The following is a 16,308-nucleotide window of genomic DNA, read 5'->3' on the forward strand; positions in this document are numbered from 1 at the left end:
ATACTGCTCCTATGTACAAGAATATAACTACGATAATACTGCCCCTATGTACAAGAATATAACTACTATAATACTGCCCCCTATGTATAAGAATATAACTACTATAATACTGCTTCCTATGTAAAAGAATATAACTACTATAATACTGCTTCCAATGTACAAGAATATAACTACTATAATACTGCCCCTATGTACAAGAATATAACTACTATAATACTGCCCCCTATGTATAAGAATATAACTACTATAATACTGCTTCCAATGTACAAGAATATAACTACTATAATACTGCCCCTATGTACAAGAATATAACTACTATAATACTTCCCCCTATGTACAGGAATATAACTACTATAATACTGCTCCTATGTACAGGAATATAACTACTATAATACTGCTCCTATGTACAAGAATATAACTACTATAATACTGCTCTTATGTACAAGAATATAACTACTATAACACTGCCCCCTATGTCCAAGAATATAACTACTATAATACTGCTCCTATGTACAAGAATATAACTACTATAATACTGCCCCCTATGTCCAAGAATATAACTACTATAATACTGCTTCTATGTACAAGAATATAACTACTATAATACTGCCCCCTATGTACAGGAATAGAACTACTATAATACTGCTCCTATGTACAGGAATAGAACTACTATAATACTGCTCCTATGTACAGGAATAGAACTACTATAATACTTCCCCCTATGTACAGGAATATAACTACTATAATACTGCTCCTATGTACAGGAATATAACTACTATAATACTGTCCCTATGTACAAGAATATAACTACTATAATACTGCTCCTGTGTACAAGAATATATCTACTATAATACTGCTCCTATGTACAAGAATATAACTACTATAATACTGCCCCCTATGTACAAGAATATAACTACTATAATACTGCCCCTATGTACAAGAATATAACTACTATAATACTGCTTCCTATGTATAAGAATGTAACTCGTAGAGTATCTACAATATCATTATAATATTGTTTTTAATAGCCAGAAGGGATGAGGATTCAGAAATCTATCCAGAGTGTGATCTTGGAGCCTCTACGCTCAGGAGCAGGTGAGTTTCTGGAGATTTGTATGACTGTTGCATAGTGTAACATACTCTCTACAGCTCTACGTGGGTTTTTCTTTTGTCTCATATTGATGTCTCTTCTGTTACTGCTCTTTCCTATGTTGTATAATATAATACTTCTGGGCCTAATTTTCTCTGTATCCCAATAACCTTACAGTTCCTGGAATTCAGGAATTAATTCTTGATACCGTTCCACCAAATGATATTGTACCCAACACGGAGCCAGCGACCTATGTCAGTGTGAAAGGTAAGAAGTTTGGGTGCCGGTGGGATATGGGATTGTATTCTTGCCCAAGACAGGAAATCACTTTTGATGAGCGAATCTCCTGAAATTAGAACTCGCTGGTTTTGCCGAATTTTTGCCAAAAATTTGATTCCCAGTGAATCAATTTTCCTCTAATGTCAAGTACTGCAAAATCTCCTATTGCTCTGAAAAGATGCTTGTAAAACATTGAGATCTCATAGAACTGTGTCCAATCATTTTCTGCTTCTCCATGTGTGGCTATGGGTCAACGGATAGTAACTGTTTTCACTGCTCTGCTGTCACATACTATCCATAATGTTTATTCAGTGTTTTATGGCTTAGTATATACAGTATATGCTAAGCTGTGACATCCTCTGATTACCCAAATTCACCTTTAAAATGGTTGCTGCATTCCATGCCTCAGCTTTTTTACAGCTACTATAGGCTATAATATGTGATGCTATAGCTGCAAAGCATTATTGAGAAGTCCACTTAGTAGCACCTTAGTAGGTCATCTGAGCCTTCTCTGGCAGATGCAATTGTCTGCATTGGGTAAAATGTTTGCCGAATTTCCTGCCTCAGCTTTTCTATAGGCTTCTGATTGACTGTACTATAGCAAATGATGTGATAGCTTCAAAGCATTATGGGACAGGCTACTCTTGAGGTCACGTGAGCCTTCTTTGTCTCAGGCAATCTTCTGATTTGTGTAAAATGACTGCGGTCATTTTTTTGGGGCAATTTGCGCAAATTAAATTGCTAAATGCTCAAATTTGGCAGGTCCAGCAAATTTCCTAAAATTCTACACAAATTCAATTCCCATCAAAGTCATTATTTCATTTCTAGAAGCCACTGTTTTAAGCTTTGAGCCACCACTCATAAGACAGTCATCTTATGTTACCAAGTTGGTCCCAGGTCTTCAGATGACCACCGGCTATTGACGTTATGGCTGGTACTGCATGATGGCTCTAGTATTGAACAAGTGATGTAATTTCTCTTTCATGGAGGTTTCGCTTTGAACCTCAGCATGGACCAATAATTGGGCTTGTGGACCATTTCCGGTTATTGACTCTTGGGCCTTGAATTCACTTTTGAGCTGTATTAAAAACTTTATATATAGATAGATTGGACTTTTTGAGACAATTCAGGGTCCAAGTTGATGTTTCCTTCTGACCCAATTTTATTAGGTGGCCTTCTCGGAGAAACACTGGAGAATTCCATAGATGGTGCCAACCTGAAGCACCTAATCATTGTGCCATCCGGTTGTGGAGAGCAGAACATGATGAGCATGACCCCAACTGTGATTGCCACCCATTACCTGGACATAACCAACCAATGGGAAAAAATTGGAGTGGAACGTCGGGAGGAAGCAATTACGAACATTAACCAAGGTAAATGAAGAATCTACAGAAACTGGTAGAAAAGATAGTGAATAATGAGTTATGATAATGTTAGAAAACACTTGTGTGTTTTTCAGGTTACATACAGCAGCTGGTCTACCGGAAACCTGAAAACTCTTATTCTGCATTTACCAACCGACCTGCGAGCACCTGGTGAGATAATTATAGGCCACATATTGATGATATCCATCAAATCTGATTCTTGGGTTGAGCACTACTGAGAAACCTTGTCTGCTACCCTCTCAGGACTATTTTCACCTTTGTTTGAAGACCTGAGGGATCTGAGACGGAATAGTTGCTTTAGACGTAGAAGAGTCTAGTTTCTATGGCTTTCGAAGTGTTCAGTTGCTATTGCCCTAAAAGTGTCTAGTTGCTGTCGACATAAAAGTGCCTAGTTGCTATGGATGTAGAAGTGTCTAGTTGCTATGGATGTAGAAGTGTCTGGTTGCTATGGATGTAGAAGTGTCTAGTTGCTATGGATGAAGAAGTGTCTAGTTGCTAGGATGCAAACAGTTCCAGTTGGTATGGACGTAGAAGTGTCTAGATGCTATGCATGTAGAAGTGTCCAGTTGTTATAGCCCTTAAAATTTCTAGTTGCCATGGACGTAGAAGTGTCCAGTTGCTATGGAAATCACGTAGAAGTGCCTGGTACTATGGACGTTGAAGTGTCTTGTTGCTATGGATGAAGAAGTGTCTAGTTGCTAGGATGCAAACAGTTCCAGTTGCTATGGACGTAGAAGTGTCTAGATGCTATGCATGTAGAAGTGTCCATTTGTTATAGCCCTTAAAATTTCTAGTTGCCGTGGACGTAGAAGTGTCCAGTTGCTATGGAAATCACGTAGAAGTGCCTGGTACTATGGACGTAGAAGTGTCTAGTTGCTATGGACATAAAACTGTTTGACTATTACGAGGTACAAGTGTCTAATTGCTAGGAAATAGAAATGTCTAGTTGCTATGGCCGTAGAAGTGTCGAGTTGCTATGGACATAGAAGTGTCTCTCCAGCAACCAGTCTGTTCATGATAGTTCTAGTTTCTAGTTTAACACCATACTGGACAGGGGTAAATACAGGATTTTTTTCAAAGGTGTTTCCAAGCATGTTGATTGGTCCCTTGGGATAATGGAGATGTCAGATGGATGTGGGGATGGCAACCATGGTTCACGGTCTCCAGCCCTTTTGGTGTCCGTATTCAGGCCAGGTAGGAACAGCCAAAGGGTTAAATGTGGCCCACAGGCCGTAGTTTGTCAAGGTCTGGTATAGATTGATAAAAGGTTTAAGGGGCTGATGACCTAGTGGGTATTAGTTGTACACTCCTCTTTTGCTCAAAGGCAGGTATCCATGTATCATGAAGACCCCTGAATGTGCACTGGCTGGCAGCAGAGTATCTCATGCTATTCCTCATCACTTCTTGCATTATTAATTAGATTTTTTGAAAAAATAAAGGTAGCTGGAGATCCCCTTTAATTTTACTCCAATTAACCATTTATCTCCTTCCATCCATCTTGCTTTTTTCCCTGTAGGCTGACTGCATACGTGGTGAAGGTCTTCTCCATGGCTTTCAAGCTGGTCCACATAGATAAAGACGTGCTATGCGGTGCCGTCAACTGGCTCCTGACAGAGAAGCAGCTACCGAATGGTGTATTTAAGGAGGAAGCCCCTGTCATACATGGAGAGATGGTGGTAGGTTAGGGGTTAGCCCATGAGTGTTATCACCTTCCCCAATAAATGAGCTATGATAGGACAACCAATATGGAAGCCATTATTACGCTCAATCAGATTGACACCCAGCTACCCCAAATACCTACACAGGACCTCATTGTGCCAAGCCGAATCTTGAAAAAAGTTGTCCTCTTTCTGTAGGGCGGAACTGGGAATACTGAACCCGATGCCAGTCTGACTGCATTTGTTTTGATTGCCCTGGTGGAGGCGAAGAGTTTCTGTAAAGACAAAGTCCCAGTAAGTGATGTGTTGACATCTGTGTTACCTATTCCTTGCAATATCCGACCGGTGCTGAGAAAATGTCATCTTCTTATGAGAAGAGCTTCATATGCTTGGGATTCCACCATGACAACACCTCTTAGTTCAACATTGTCGTAGAAATATTAGGACATGGAGAGTTACTCATGTTTTGATTTTGTCATGCAGTATAGGGATGATGAGTCCTGCCCCAGTCTTCCTCAAAATTCCCCCCAAACACTGAGAGTGGTGACCTTCTTTTGGGTGGGGTTTACATAAACCCCTCCCTTTTAAAGAAACAGAAAAGCCCCAATTTAGACATTTAGAACAAATAATTGCCACAGATGTCTGATAAATGTGGGTCCCATCACCTATCTGCAGAAGTCCCCTGACTTCCATCCCGCCCGGTAATGCCACCTCTGTGAATGGTGCTCCCCTAAGTGACGCAGCTCGCAGCCACCTGCACTGTAATCCACATGGTTCCAGTTCCATACATTCAGTTCTGATGAAGGTCTACAATTAGACCGAAAACGTTCAGTGCTATGCTGAATGCAATAAAAGGAACTTTATTTTTCATTATATTCTCCTTTGAGCGCCAAGTTCTTTATTTTGTTATAGATGGGCTGGATGCCCTACTTGTGCACCACACCCAATAATTACAAGAGTGCTGTATATGACTTTGCATCTGTGAATGGAGAGGTGGCCGCACATGCACTCTCATTCAACTGTCTTCAAAGCTCCTGTAGAAGTGAATATAGAGAGCCACACATGCACTATCCCATCTGCATGGGCAACCACCACTCAGCATTTGCACACATATCTCCGCATGAGCGACAACCTCTCCGCATACGCATCCATTTCTTTGCATACACTGCCACCTTTTAATTTGTGTAAGTCTGGTGACTTAAATAATTGTAGGAGTTCTCCTTTCAGACTATTTATTTATGTAAATTGTAATATAGAGTCACGATTCCACCACTCATGGTGTCCTAGGGACGCTGTGAATGACAGCTCTGCTGCCCTATGGGAGCGAGGGATAGCTGAGCTTTCGGATTATGAGTGGCAGCTCTACAGCCCAATGTGAGGCAGAGGTGTGAGTATTGTGAATGACAGCTCAGCTGCCCAATCTGGCCGGGTCTGTGCAATCTCCTCCAGGTGTCATCTATTCTGGGTAATTACAGGGCTATTTAGCACTTTGACAACTGTCAGACCTTTGCCAATTGTAGCTTTGCTCAAGGAGTCTGTCTGTCTGCTCTGAGCCCCGAGTTATATCCTGATCTCCGTTGATGACATTGGATTTACCTTTGACCATCCGTTTGACTTACCCCTTTGTCTTGATCTCCTACCTTCCTGATACTCTGATCTCGGACTGTTACCTGACTACACTTTTGTCTTTTCCCTTGGTCTATTACAAGCCCCCTTGGTACTGACCCAGGACCTCTTGACTATCCTGCCTCATGGTAAGCTTGTGAGTAGTCACTAGCGTCTGTCATGATTCCTCTGCTCAGTGTGTCTTGGACCCAGTGACTGAGCTCAGTCGTTCAATCTAGTGCAGAGGCGTGCTGAGCTGTCGGTATTTTGATTGACAGCTCAGTCATCTAATCTAGTGCGGGGGTGTGCTGAGCTGTTGGTGTTTTGAGTGACAACCATTCTGAGACTGGGAGGTGCTGAACCTCCTTCAGGTGTTCCCTGTTCCAGGTGATTGCCTAGCTACTTAACTGAGCTGTCTGTCCCAGATAGCTGCCAGTTGTAGCTTTCAGCTCTGTGTGGCTTCCTCTGTGCCTTGTGCACTGACTTCTGACATTCTGACCTTTTGTTTCCGGACCCTGGATTTTCCTATTGACTACCTGCTTGTATTAGCCCTTTTGTCTTGGCACACTGTAACCTTGGAATTCTGACTCTGGCTGTGACCTGACTACGCCTTTTGTCTTACCTCTTCATACATGACGAGCCCTCTTGGTATCTGACCCTAAACCTCTTGACTACCCAAAAAAAAAAACATAAGATAAAAACAAAATGAGCAAATACCCTGCAGTAAATAAATAAATAGCAATAGTGCATGAAAATAACACAGGGTATATAATTAACATTATTTTGATCAAAAAAAGTAAAAGCATTCCCGCCGCGTCAAGGCTATCCTATTCGAGATGGTCCTAACCTGTAATATTAAAACCTTACCAAATGTGAAATGATGTAAATGTGAATAAAAGCTGAGCAGGACCGAGGCCCCGACTAATGGACACCCAGCCATGGGGAGCTGTATACTGTAAATGTAATGTTCAGCTCATGACTACCCAAGTCTCATGGTTTGTCCATCACAGCATCACATTGAGTAGTGACTAGCATCACATATAACTTATTGTAACGAGAGTGGTGGAACCACTGCGCCATGGTCCAAGGAGACCCTTTAGGGGCTTGACTAGGTGTTATAGCAAGACTGACCTCAGCTGCACGGCTACTGACACCCAAGGGACAGGAGACTGGAACAGCCAAGAAGGAAAGTACAGCTGGTACAGGGAGGCACGGCAGGAATCCAGGAGCGGCAGGTGCTGGCGGACTTGGCTGTAAGACAGGCAGGTAGTGGCTGATGCAGGCTGGTGGGGCTGGTAGACAGATGAGAACAGGCAGGTGCAGGTAGGTCCGGCTAGTAAACAGGTGAGCACAGACAGGTGCAGTTGGGTCCGGCTGAAATGCAGGTAGGCACAAGCGGGCACAGGTGGGTCGACTCGTATACAGGTGGGCACAGGCAGGGTCTGCTGGTAGATAGGTGGGCACAGGCAGGTACATGTGGATCTGGCTGGTATACAGGTGGGCACAGGACAGGCAGGGTTGGCTGGTAGACAGATGAGCACAGGCAGTTGCAGGTGGGTCCGGCTGGTAAACAGGTGAGCACAGACAGGTACAGGCGGGTCCTGCTGATATACAGGTGTGCAAAGGTGGGTCGGCTGGTATAAAGGTGGGCACAGGCAGGGATGGTTGGTATACAGGTGGACACAGGCAGTGACAGCTGGTAGACAGATGGGCATAGACACGTACAGCTGGAAAGCACAGACAAGGACAGGCAGGAGTTGGACAACAACAAGCAGGTACAGGCAAACGGGGACCTGATAACTAGCAAGGATGCAGGGAGCAAACTAACAACGTTGCTCAGGCACCTCCCACCAGGTGGAGGTGCCTTAAATAATAAGTGTCACCCAGCCATTGGATGGGGACACTTTTAGGACGTTGTGCGATGGCCATTTAAGATCGAGGGAGCGTGAGCACAGCACGTCCTAAGCACACTGCCCGGGGATCTGCTAGCCGTGCACAGACCCTGGTCAGCAGGAAGAGAAGGAGAGTGGCCGCAGCGGTGAGTAAGTCGGACGTCTCTGCCAGGGGAGGGAAGAAGAGTGCAAAGACGCTGGCGCTACACTTATTATATAATATAATAATATTTCTTCCTATTCTTTAATTTGAAGTTATGGTTAATGTGAGTTTAACCAGCTTTTCAGCGCGTCCAGAAGTGTCACAAGATGGAACTAAGCATGTATTGTACTGTATATGCTAAACCATAAAGTAATTTTTCAGGGTCTGGAATCGGGTGTGGATAAGAGTGTTGCTTACTTGGAGGGTCGGATGAAGACCTTGAAGAAACCATATACTATCTGCATCACATCTTACGCTCTGGCCCTGGTGGGCAAACTCCCAAATACCTTTGAACTCATGAGAAGCTCAACTGGTTAGTATTTTGTGGACCCATCTCCACATGTTGTATTATACATCCTGGGTGTTTCCCTCTTGATCTGATGAAGATTTCTCCAAAAGACCACCTCTTTGAGAAGACAACCTATGACACATGGACTGTACATTGGCCTTCTTGTCTAATCCACCTATCTAGAAGATCATTCCACCTGTTGTGAAGACCATTTTTCACTGCAGTTCAGGATGGTCAATTCAGATATGATTTACCAGCTCTCTTTTTTTTGAGTGGACCACTCTTCTACAAGTTTTTTTTGCAATTTTGGGCTGCTAACTCAAAGAAATTTGACCGTATATGTTTCCCCTTCCAAATATGTCAATAAGGCGCCCTTTAGGCACGTTCCAAGGGGCCTTCTCAAATAAGATAATGGCAATATTATAAATGACACATGACTTGTGATGGGCCCAGTTTTGTTTTTTTTACATTGGTGTTCAGGAGCTTTGAGTTACAACTTAGAGTGCATTCATGTAAGGAGGGAATAATGGTGGATTTTATGATGGCACCTCCGAGTCACCATCATCCATCACATATAATACCCTGATATCAGGTTTCTGTTGTCAAGCCCTGTATAGTTTTCATCAATGAAGACCAAGTAACTTCACGTTGATTTTTTAGGTCAAAATATTCTTGAGTAGAAGGTTGTATCCTCTTTGTTATCCCATAGACACTTTTATGCCCTTTATGCCTAAAGGTGAATTTTGAATTCCTTCCAGAGTAGACCACACTTTCAATGCCATGAATACTATAGAGGAGGCAGTCAAGGCTGAATTGAGGTTTTTGTCAGACCAGGACCCCACCTAACCATATATAACAAGAGGTATCAGCATACATGCCTGATCTTTCCACTAATGCCAATATGCCAGTGAATCCTTTAGATCATGTGGGGCCACATGAGAGACCGTGACTGTTGTGGAGGTTGAACCAATAGGTTAAAATTAATTCTTCTCAATACAAATATTACCATATTTTTTATAATTATTTTATATTAATATTAATTGTATGGCTTAATATTAAGAAGCATTAACTATGCAGACATCCTCCTATATACTGGATGAGCCCACATACAACCCCCTATATACCATATCAACCTGCACACAGCCCCTAAATACCATAAGAGCCACACATAGCCTCCTGTATACAGTATGAGCCCCCACATAGCCTCCTATATACAGTATGAGCCCCCACATAGCCTCCCAATACAGTATGAGCCCCATGTAGCCTCCCATGTACAGCATGTGCCCCACAGAGCCACTAATATATGGCATGTGCTCTATGTAGCCTCGGATATACAGCATGTGCCCCACGTAGCCTCTGATATACAGCATGCACCCCACGTAGCCTCTGATATACAGCATGCACCCCACGTAGCCTCTGATATACAGCATACGCCCCACTCAGCCTCTGGTATACAACATGCACCCCACGTAGCCTATAATATACAGCATGCACCCCACGTAGCCTATGATATACAGCATGTGCCCCACGTAGCCTCTGATATACAGCATGTGCCCCACATAGCCCCCTATATACAGCATGAACCCCCACATAGCCTCCTATATACATCACGTGCCTCACAAAGCCTCTTATATACAGCATGTGCCCAACATAGCCCCCTATGTACCACATGAGCCCTCACATAGCCTCTGATATACAGCATGTGCCTCACATAGCCTCTTATATACAGCATGTGCCTCACATAACCCCCCTTTGTACAGTATGAGCCCCACATAGCCTTTTATATACATTATGAGCCCCACATAGCCTCTTATATACAGCATGTGCCCCACATAGACCCTTATATACAGCATGAGTACCACATAGCCTCTTATACAGTACAGAGCATGAGCCCCCTATATAGAGTATGAGCAACAAACAGCCCCCTATATACATACAAATATCCCATACACATGAAAGAAAAAAAAGCAGCACATACTCACCTTTCTCCTGTTCCCCCGGTGCTCTGCCTTTGTTCTCTCTGATGCACTGACTCTTCGCAGTGCACAGATGACGCGATGAAATGATGTCATCACGACTGCTGGCTCACACGCTGATTGGTGGAAAATGGAGCTAGCCCCAATCCTCCTCCAATGTATTCACCACTGTCTGCATCCAGAGGATGCAGAGAGCGGTGACAGTGAGCGGTGGCAGCAGATGGACGATGGGTGGGGGAGGGCACGGTGTGGTCTGTGGGCTGCTGTTTCAGTCCTTCGGCTGTCTCAGTCCGTGGGCCAAATGTGGCCTGCTGGTTGTACTTTGCCCAGGTCTGCCTTAGATGCATATATGTCCATCTCTTCTTGACTGGAAAAAACTGTTAAAAAGCTACAGTTTTTGTGGGAAATGGAAGTACAAAAAGTTAAACGTGTGCATAGTAACCAGAGGCGAAAAAGCTGGACTTGGTGGAGGCTAAGTAGGTGGTGGTGAAGGCACATGAGCCATGTTTTCTCCCTGTAAGGTCCCGCCCCAGTGGCAATCATCAGATAGTTGAGAACTTCGATTAGCAACCACATGACAGGGTGTCAATACTTTCTTACATATCAAGCCATTACAATTCTCAAAGTATGGTGGACCTCCAACGTATTGCTGTTACGTTGATGATGTAGCAGACGGTGAAAAGTATCTCATCCGCTTATTCACCAGTAAGTGGTGAAGGTTCTGTACTCAAAGTATGTGACCTCACTGTATACCTTCTCCAATGCTTAGATGGCACCCATTGGGATGATTATTCCTCCGATCTCTACATGATTGAGGCGACCTCTTATGCCTTGCTTGCTCTTCTCAAGCTAAATCAGTACTCCTCAGCAGAGCCGGTGGCCCGGTGGTTGACTGAGCAGAGATTCTACGGAGGAGGCTATGGCTCAACTCAGGTAGGCCATCTCTAGATGATTGTAAACCTCGAGAAGCGGAATATGAATGTTGCCCGTGTTCTACATCTTTCTTGTCTTGTCATTGTCCCAGGCTACCATCATGGTATTCCAAGCTATGTCAGAGTACCAGATTCATGTACCAGACATGAATGAAGTTGACATGGACGTGACACTGTCTCTTCCGGGGAGAGATTCAGGTTTTACTTGGAGGATCACCACAGATAATGCTATGCTCCAACGTAGTGAGAAGGTGAGGGCAACACTTAACCTTCACAAACAGGGATTGTCATAAAGTACAGTTGAAACCAGAAGTTTACATACACTATATAAAAAGACACATATTCATGTTTTTCTCAATATCTGACATGAAATCAGAATAAACCTTTCCCGTTTTAGGTCAATTAGGATTACCATAATTTTTAATATTTGCCAAATGCCAGAATAATGAGAGAGAGAGAATGTTTTAAGGCATTTTTATTACTTACTGCAAAGTCAAAAGTTTACATACACTAAGATTGCTATGCCTTTAAACAATTCTGGACTGCCCATATGATGATGTCATGTGTTTGGAAGCTTCTGATAGTTTTTTTGGCAACATCTGAGTTAATTAGAAACACATCTGTGGATGTATTTTAATGCACACCTGAAACACACTGCTTCTTTGTGTAGCATCATTGGAAAGTCTAAAGAAATCAGTCAAGATATCAGGAAGAGAATTTTGGACTTGCTCATCCTTGGGTACAATCTCAAGATACTTGAAGGTGCCTCGTTCATCTGTACAAACAACTATATGCAAGTGCAAACAAGATGGGAATGTCCAGCTTTCATACCGCTCAGGAAGGAGACGGGTTCTGTGTCCCAGAGATGAATGTGCTTTGGTCTGACATGTGCATATGAATCCAAGGACAAAAGCAAAATACCTTGTGAAGATGATGGCGGAAGCTGGTAAGATTGTTTCAATAACCACAGTGAAACGAGTACTGTATCAACATAGGCCGAAAGGTCACTCTGCCAGGAAGAAGCCATTACTCCAAAAAAAAAACCATAAAAAAGCCAGATTAATGTTTGCAAATGCACACAGGAACAAAGACCTTAATTTTTGGAGACATGTCCTGTGGTCTGATGAAACTAAAATTGAACTTTTAGGGCATAATGACCATCATTACATTTGGAGGAAAAAGGGAGAAGCTTGGAAGCCTAAGAACACCATCCCAACTGTGAAACACGGGGGTGGCAGCATCATGTTGTGGGGTTGTTTTGCTGCAGGAGGGACTGGTGCACTTCACAAAATAGATGGCATCATGAGAAAAGAAGATTATGTGGCGACACTGAAGCAACATCTCAAGACATCAGCCAGGAAGTTAAAGCTCGGGCGGAAATGGGTCTTCCAAATGGACAATGCCCTGATCTCAATTCTATTGAAAATTTATGGGCAAAGCTGAAAAGGCAGGTGCGAGAAAGGCGACCTATAAACCTGGATCAGTTACACCAGTTTTGTCAGGATGAATGGGCCCAAATTCCGACCAACTATTGTGAGAAGCTTGTGGAAGGATATCCCAAATGTTTGACCCAAGTCATTCAGTTTAAGGGCAATGGTACCAAATACTAAAGAAATGTATGGAAACGTTTAACTTTGCAGTAAGTAATAAAAATGCCTTAAAACGTTCTCTCTCTCTCTCTCTCTCTCTCTCATTATTCTGGAATTTGGCAAATATTAAAAATTTTGGTAATCCTAATTGACCTAAAACGGGAAAGGTTTATTCTGATTTCATGTCAGATATTGAGAAAAACCTGCAGATGTGTCTTTTTATATAGAGTATGTAAACTTCTGGTTTCAACTGTATATTCTTGTAGCACACAAAAGTTATAATCTTTTGCTCCACTATGATCAGGCTTCTCCGATGCACCCACATATCTGGAGTCATGGAAGTAGATATGGGTATAGTGGTCTGTGTCATATTCTAGTAGAAACCATAGGCTATAATACTGGGGTGGGCAGATTAGATGTAGCATTATGCCCCCTCTGTGAGTGCCCATTGTGCTTTTGTTATGGGGCCGACTGTTATACATGTGTTTATCTCACATTCAGACCAAAATGAATGACAAGATTAAAGTCACGGCCAAAGGAAAGGGAATGGGCACCCTAACGGTGAGTAACCATGTGGTGATTTCATTGCCATCATCTCATCAAGTAATCAATACATTATACAAATTTATTGCGCTGGAATTCAAAGACGTTTTTATAGAAAGTTAAAATAATGATGAGGGTGATGATACTATTCTGGTAATGGGATATTTTTTTTTGTTTTTTTTCTACAAAAAGTGGTGAGAAATTCTGTAAAATACTTTTGGACTGTGCTATACTCCATATTGGAGCAAATGGACGTCATGAAGGCAGTTACCCCTCCGGAGACAACTTTATGTGCCAGAAATTAGAGCTTCTCCATAAGAGTGGTTTTGACTCTGACAGACCCAGCGTGTCCATGCTTTATATAATATTCCCTATAAGATGTATGTCATGGAGTAGCTTACCCGAGTGGTATCAGCTGATTGCTGGGGGTGACAGAAGACGGATTGCTTGAATGGGGTGTTCTCAAGTTCTTAAATTGCTTTAATTAGTTAGGCAGTATGGAAATAAGCAAGTTTGCAATTGACTTGCTTTTGCTATCTGCTGTATTTCTCCTGCAATAAGAGATTTTATCTTTTATAATGCACAGCTGATTTCCGTGGAGCCCATGCAATAGTTACATTAAAGGACAGGGGTTAACTCTTAACATCCCAGACAGCTCTCTCCATTTCATTGACTTCTATACAGAAGTTAGCTGCTCACCTCCCTCCTATCCTTTTCATCTTCTGAAGAGAGATACAGTTTTAAATCACCACCCAGCAGTTTTCACAGCAGGTCTGCTAATTTAAGCTTTTTGCTCTGTCCAGAAAAAGCTGTCTAGGACCTATGTGCATGTTCAAATGCCCTATTATCTCTATTTGTAAGTTGAGGGATAATAGTGTAAACTCAGACCAAACACTGATGGCTGAATGTGAGAATGACCCAAAATACTACCACCATCGCAGTTGACTGTTAGCATTTTCTTGTCAAGGAATGCCCTCACCGGACATATCAGAACCCATATCTTCCAAAAATGTCCTGTTTTGACACTTCCGTCTACAGAACATTATCCTAAAAGTTCTGAGGGCCATCATAGCAAATGTGAGTCAAGCCTCAATGTTTTTCCTTGGTTATCAGTGATTCTAACAATACAATTCTCTGATGGACACCATCTCACCTGTCTATTGCATAAAGTTCAATCTTATTGGTTGACCCCTTCTGACCAAGTGATGTCTGCAGAGCCTTAGATGTTCGGCTCAGTTTTTCTTTGCCTTCCTGAAGATGATCCATTCTCTAAAATGCAAATTAAGGTTTCTAGAATGTCCAAGTCCAGTTTTGAACCCTAATGAGATTTCTTGTAAGGACCTAAAAAGCCCACCTCATACTAAATGAGCTAAATTCTGTAACTGAAGATTGGGCCATAATTCCTCTAGGATGGTGTAAAAACACTGGTCTCTACTTATCGAAGGTGACAGGTTATGTCTGTAAAAGGTGCCATGGCCAGTTAAATGGGGCATTGACATTGGATAACTCTTCTTCAATAATCTAAATTAACCGTGTTTTGTGATTACCCAGATTTGTCTTTGTTAAACAATTAAAATCAAGGGGCAAATACTTTACCACACTATGGCAAACACTCACTAAGCGATCCCTAAAAATCCTAAATGACTCATTAAAGGGTGCTAAAATTGGAGCTCCTTCTCTCCTTTTCATTGCTATGTGTCTCACGTCCGACTCATCTCATCCCAGGTGATGTCTGTCTATTATACACCATTGGCTGAAGGAACCGTCCCGTGCAAGAATTTTGATTTCTCAGTGAAGCTTGAGGATGCACCAAAAGGTGAAGATTTGCTTAAAAAATAGCACTTTATATTGGGTCGTAGAATTTCATTAAAAAAAAAAAGTTTAAAAACTGGCAAACCAGAAGATTGTCAGGATATCTTGCAAAAGTGAGCCTTACGTGAGACACAGTACATGGTCCGTGGCCAATGATGTCATGAGTGACATAGCTAAAGGAGATCCAGAGGTAGCAATCGCACTCGGGCCACTTGGACTAAAGGTCCTTATGACACCAGTATGATAATTGTAACATGACAGGTGGGAATCTTGTTATACTTTTTATTTTGAGGCCCGGAAGCTTGAAGTAAGGCCTCTAGATGTCAATGTCCCTTTTAAGCAAAATTATGTTTTGAAAAATTTACTTTATTCTGTGATTTTCTATCCATTTTTTGCTCACAAATTGTCTCAAAAATTCAGGGATTTAAAGAGTTTTTCTAATGTTTTTAATTTTTCTTCAGATTCGAAGAAGCCAATCGGGGCTCTAAAATCCATGGTCATGAACATGTGTATGAAGTAAGATGATTGGGGAAGGGAAATCTTGATTGCTGCCACTCATGGCCATGTCTCGTAATGTGGACAGTGTTCTCCATGGGAACTCTATAGATTGTTTTCTATTGCAGATACCTTGGTACCAGTGCCTCTACAATGACCATCGTGGATCTGACTCTTCTCACAGGCTTCACAATAGACATGGATGATCTGAATAGGGTTTGTTACAAACATTGATGAAGACAACTGCATTATTTCAAAGCTAGGAGACCCCATAATACGATATGTTATTTTGGTTTCTTTATGTCATCTTTATAGCACCTCTAGATGTGAAGAGGGTTACTCAATTTCCTAATGACAGGCATCTAATATCTATAAGTTCCATAAATTTCACAAAAAATTTGCTTGTGGATTCAGCAAATTGGCGGCACTTGACATTTTTCTGAGCCATTTAGGGCCATCAAAAAATGTAAAGAAAATAAAAAATATTAATGCTCACCTTACTGCTCACCTCTTCGGCCCCTCCACTCCTCAGCGTCACCCATCCAGTCCTCGTTGCATCTT

At 42.2% G+C, this 16,308-nt stretch overlaps 1 protein-coding gene across 1 annotated transcript in view; it reads left to right on the plus strand.

Annotated features, from left to right (window-relative positions):
* LOC141167058 (complement C3-like) overlaps window positions 1-16,308 on the plus strand; it is a 101,469-nt gene that overhangs the window by 75,863 nt on the left and 9,298 nt on the right. The window contains exons 22-34 of the mRNA XM_073654385.1: window positions 1,029-1,095; window positions 1,268-1,357; window positions 2,539-2,742; window positions 2,829-2,904; window positions 4,271-4,430; window positions 4,611-4,706; window positions 8,274-8,424; window positions 11,146-11,309; window positions 11,401-11,559; window positions 13,399-13,458; window positions 15,166-15,256; window positions 15,714-15,768; window positions 15,876-15,963. Of these exons, the coding sequence (XP_073510486.1) occupies window positions 1,029-1,095; window positions 1,268-1,357; window positions 2,539-2,742; window positions 2,829-2,904; window positions 4,271-4,430; window positions 4,611-4,706; window positions 8,274-8,424; window positions 11,146-11,309; window positions 11,401-11,559; window positions 13,399-13,458; window positions 15,166-15,256; window positions 15,714-15,768; window positions 15,876-15,963 (1,461 nt within the window). The remainder of the gene's footprint in view (window positions 1-1,028; window positions 1,096-1,267; window positions 1,358-2,538; window positions 2,743-2,828; window positions 2,905-4,270; window positions 4,431-4,610; window positions 4,707-8,273; window positions 8,425-11,145; window positions 11,310-11,400; window positions 11,560-13,398; window positions 13,459-15,165; window positions 15,257-15,713; window positions 15,769-15,875; window positions 15,964-16,308) is intronic.

Source organism: Phyllobates terribilis, unplaced genomic scaffold (assembly GCF_046119375.1).
Source record: "Phyllobates terribilis strain yellow unplaced genomic scaffold, ASM4611937v1 Scaffold_11__3_contigs__length_659146591, whole genome shotgun sequence".
NCBI lineage: Eukaryota > Metazoa > Chordata > Amphibia > Anura > Dendrobatidae > Phyllobates > Phyllobates terribilis.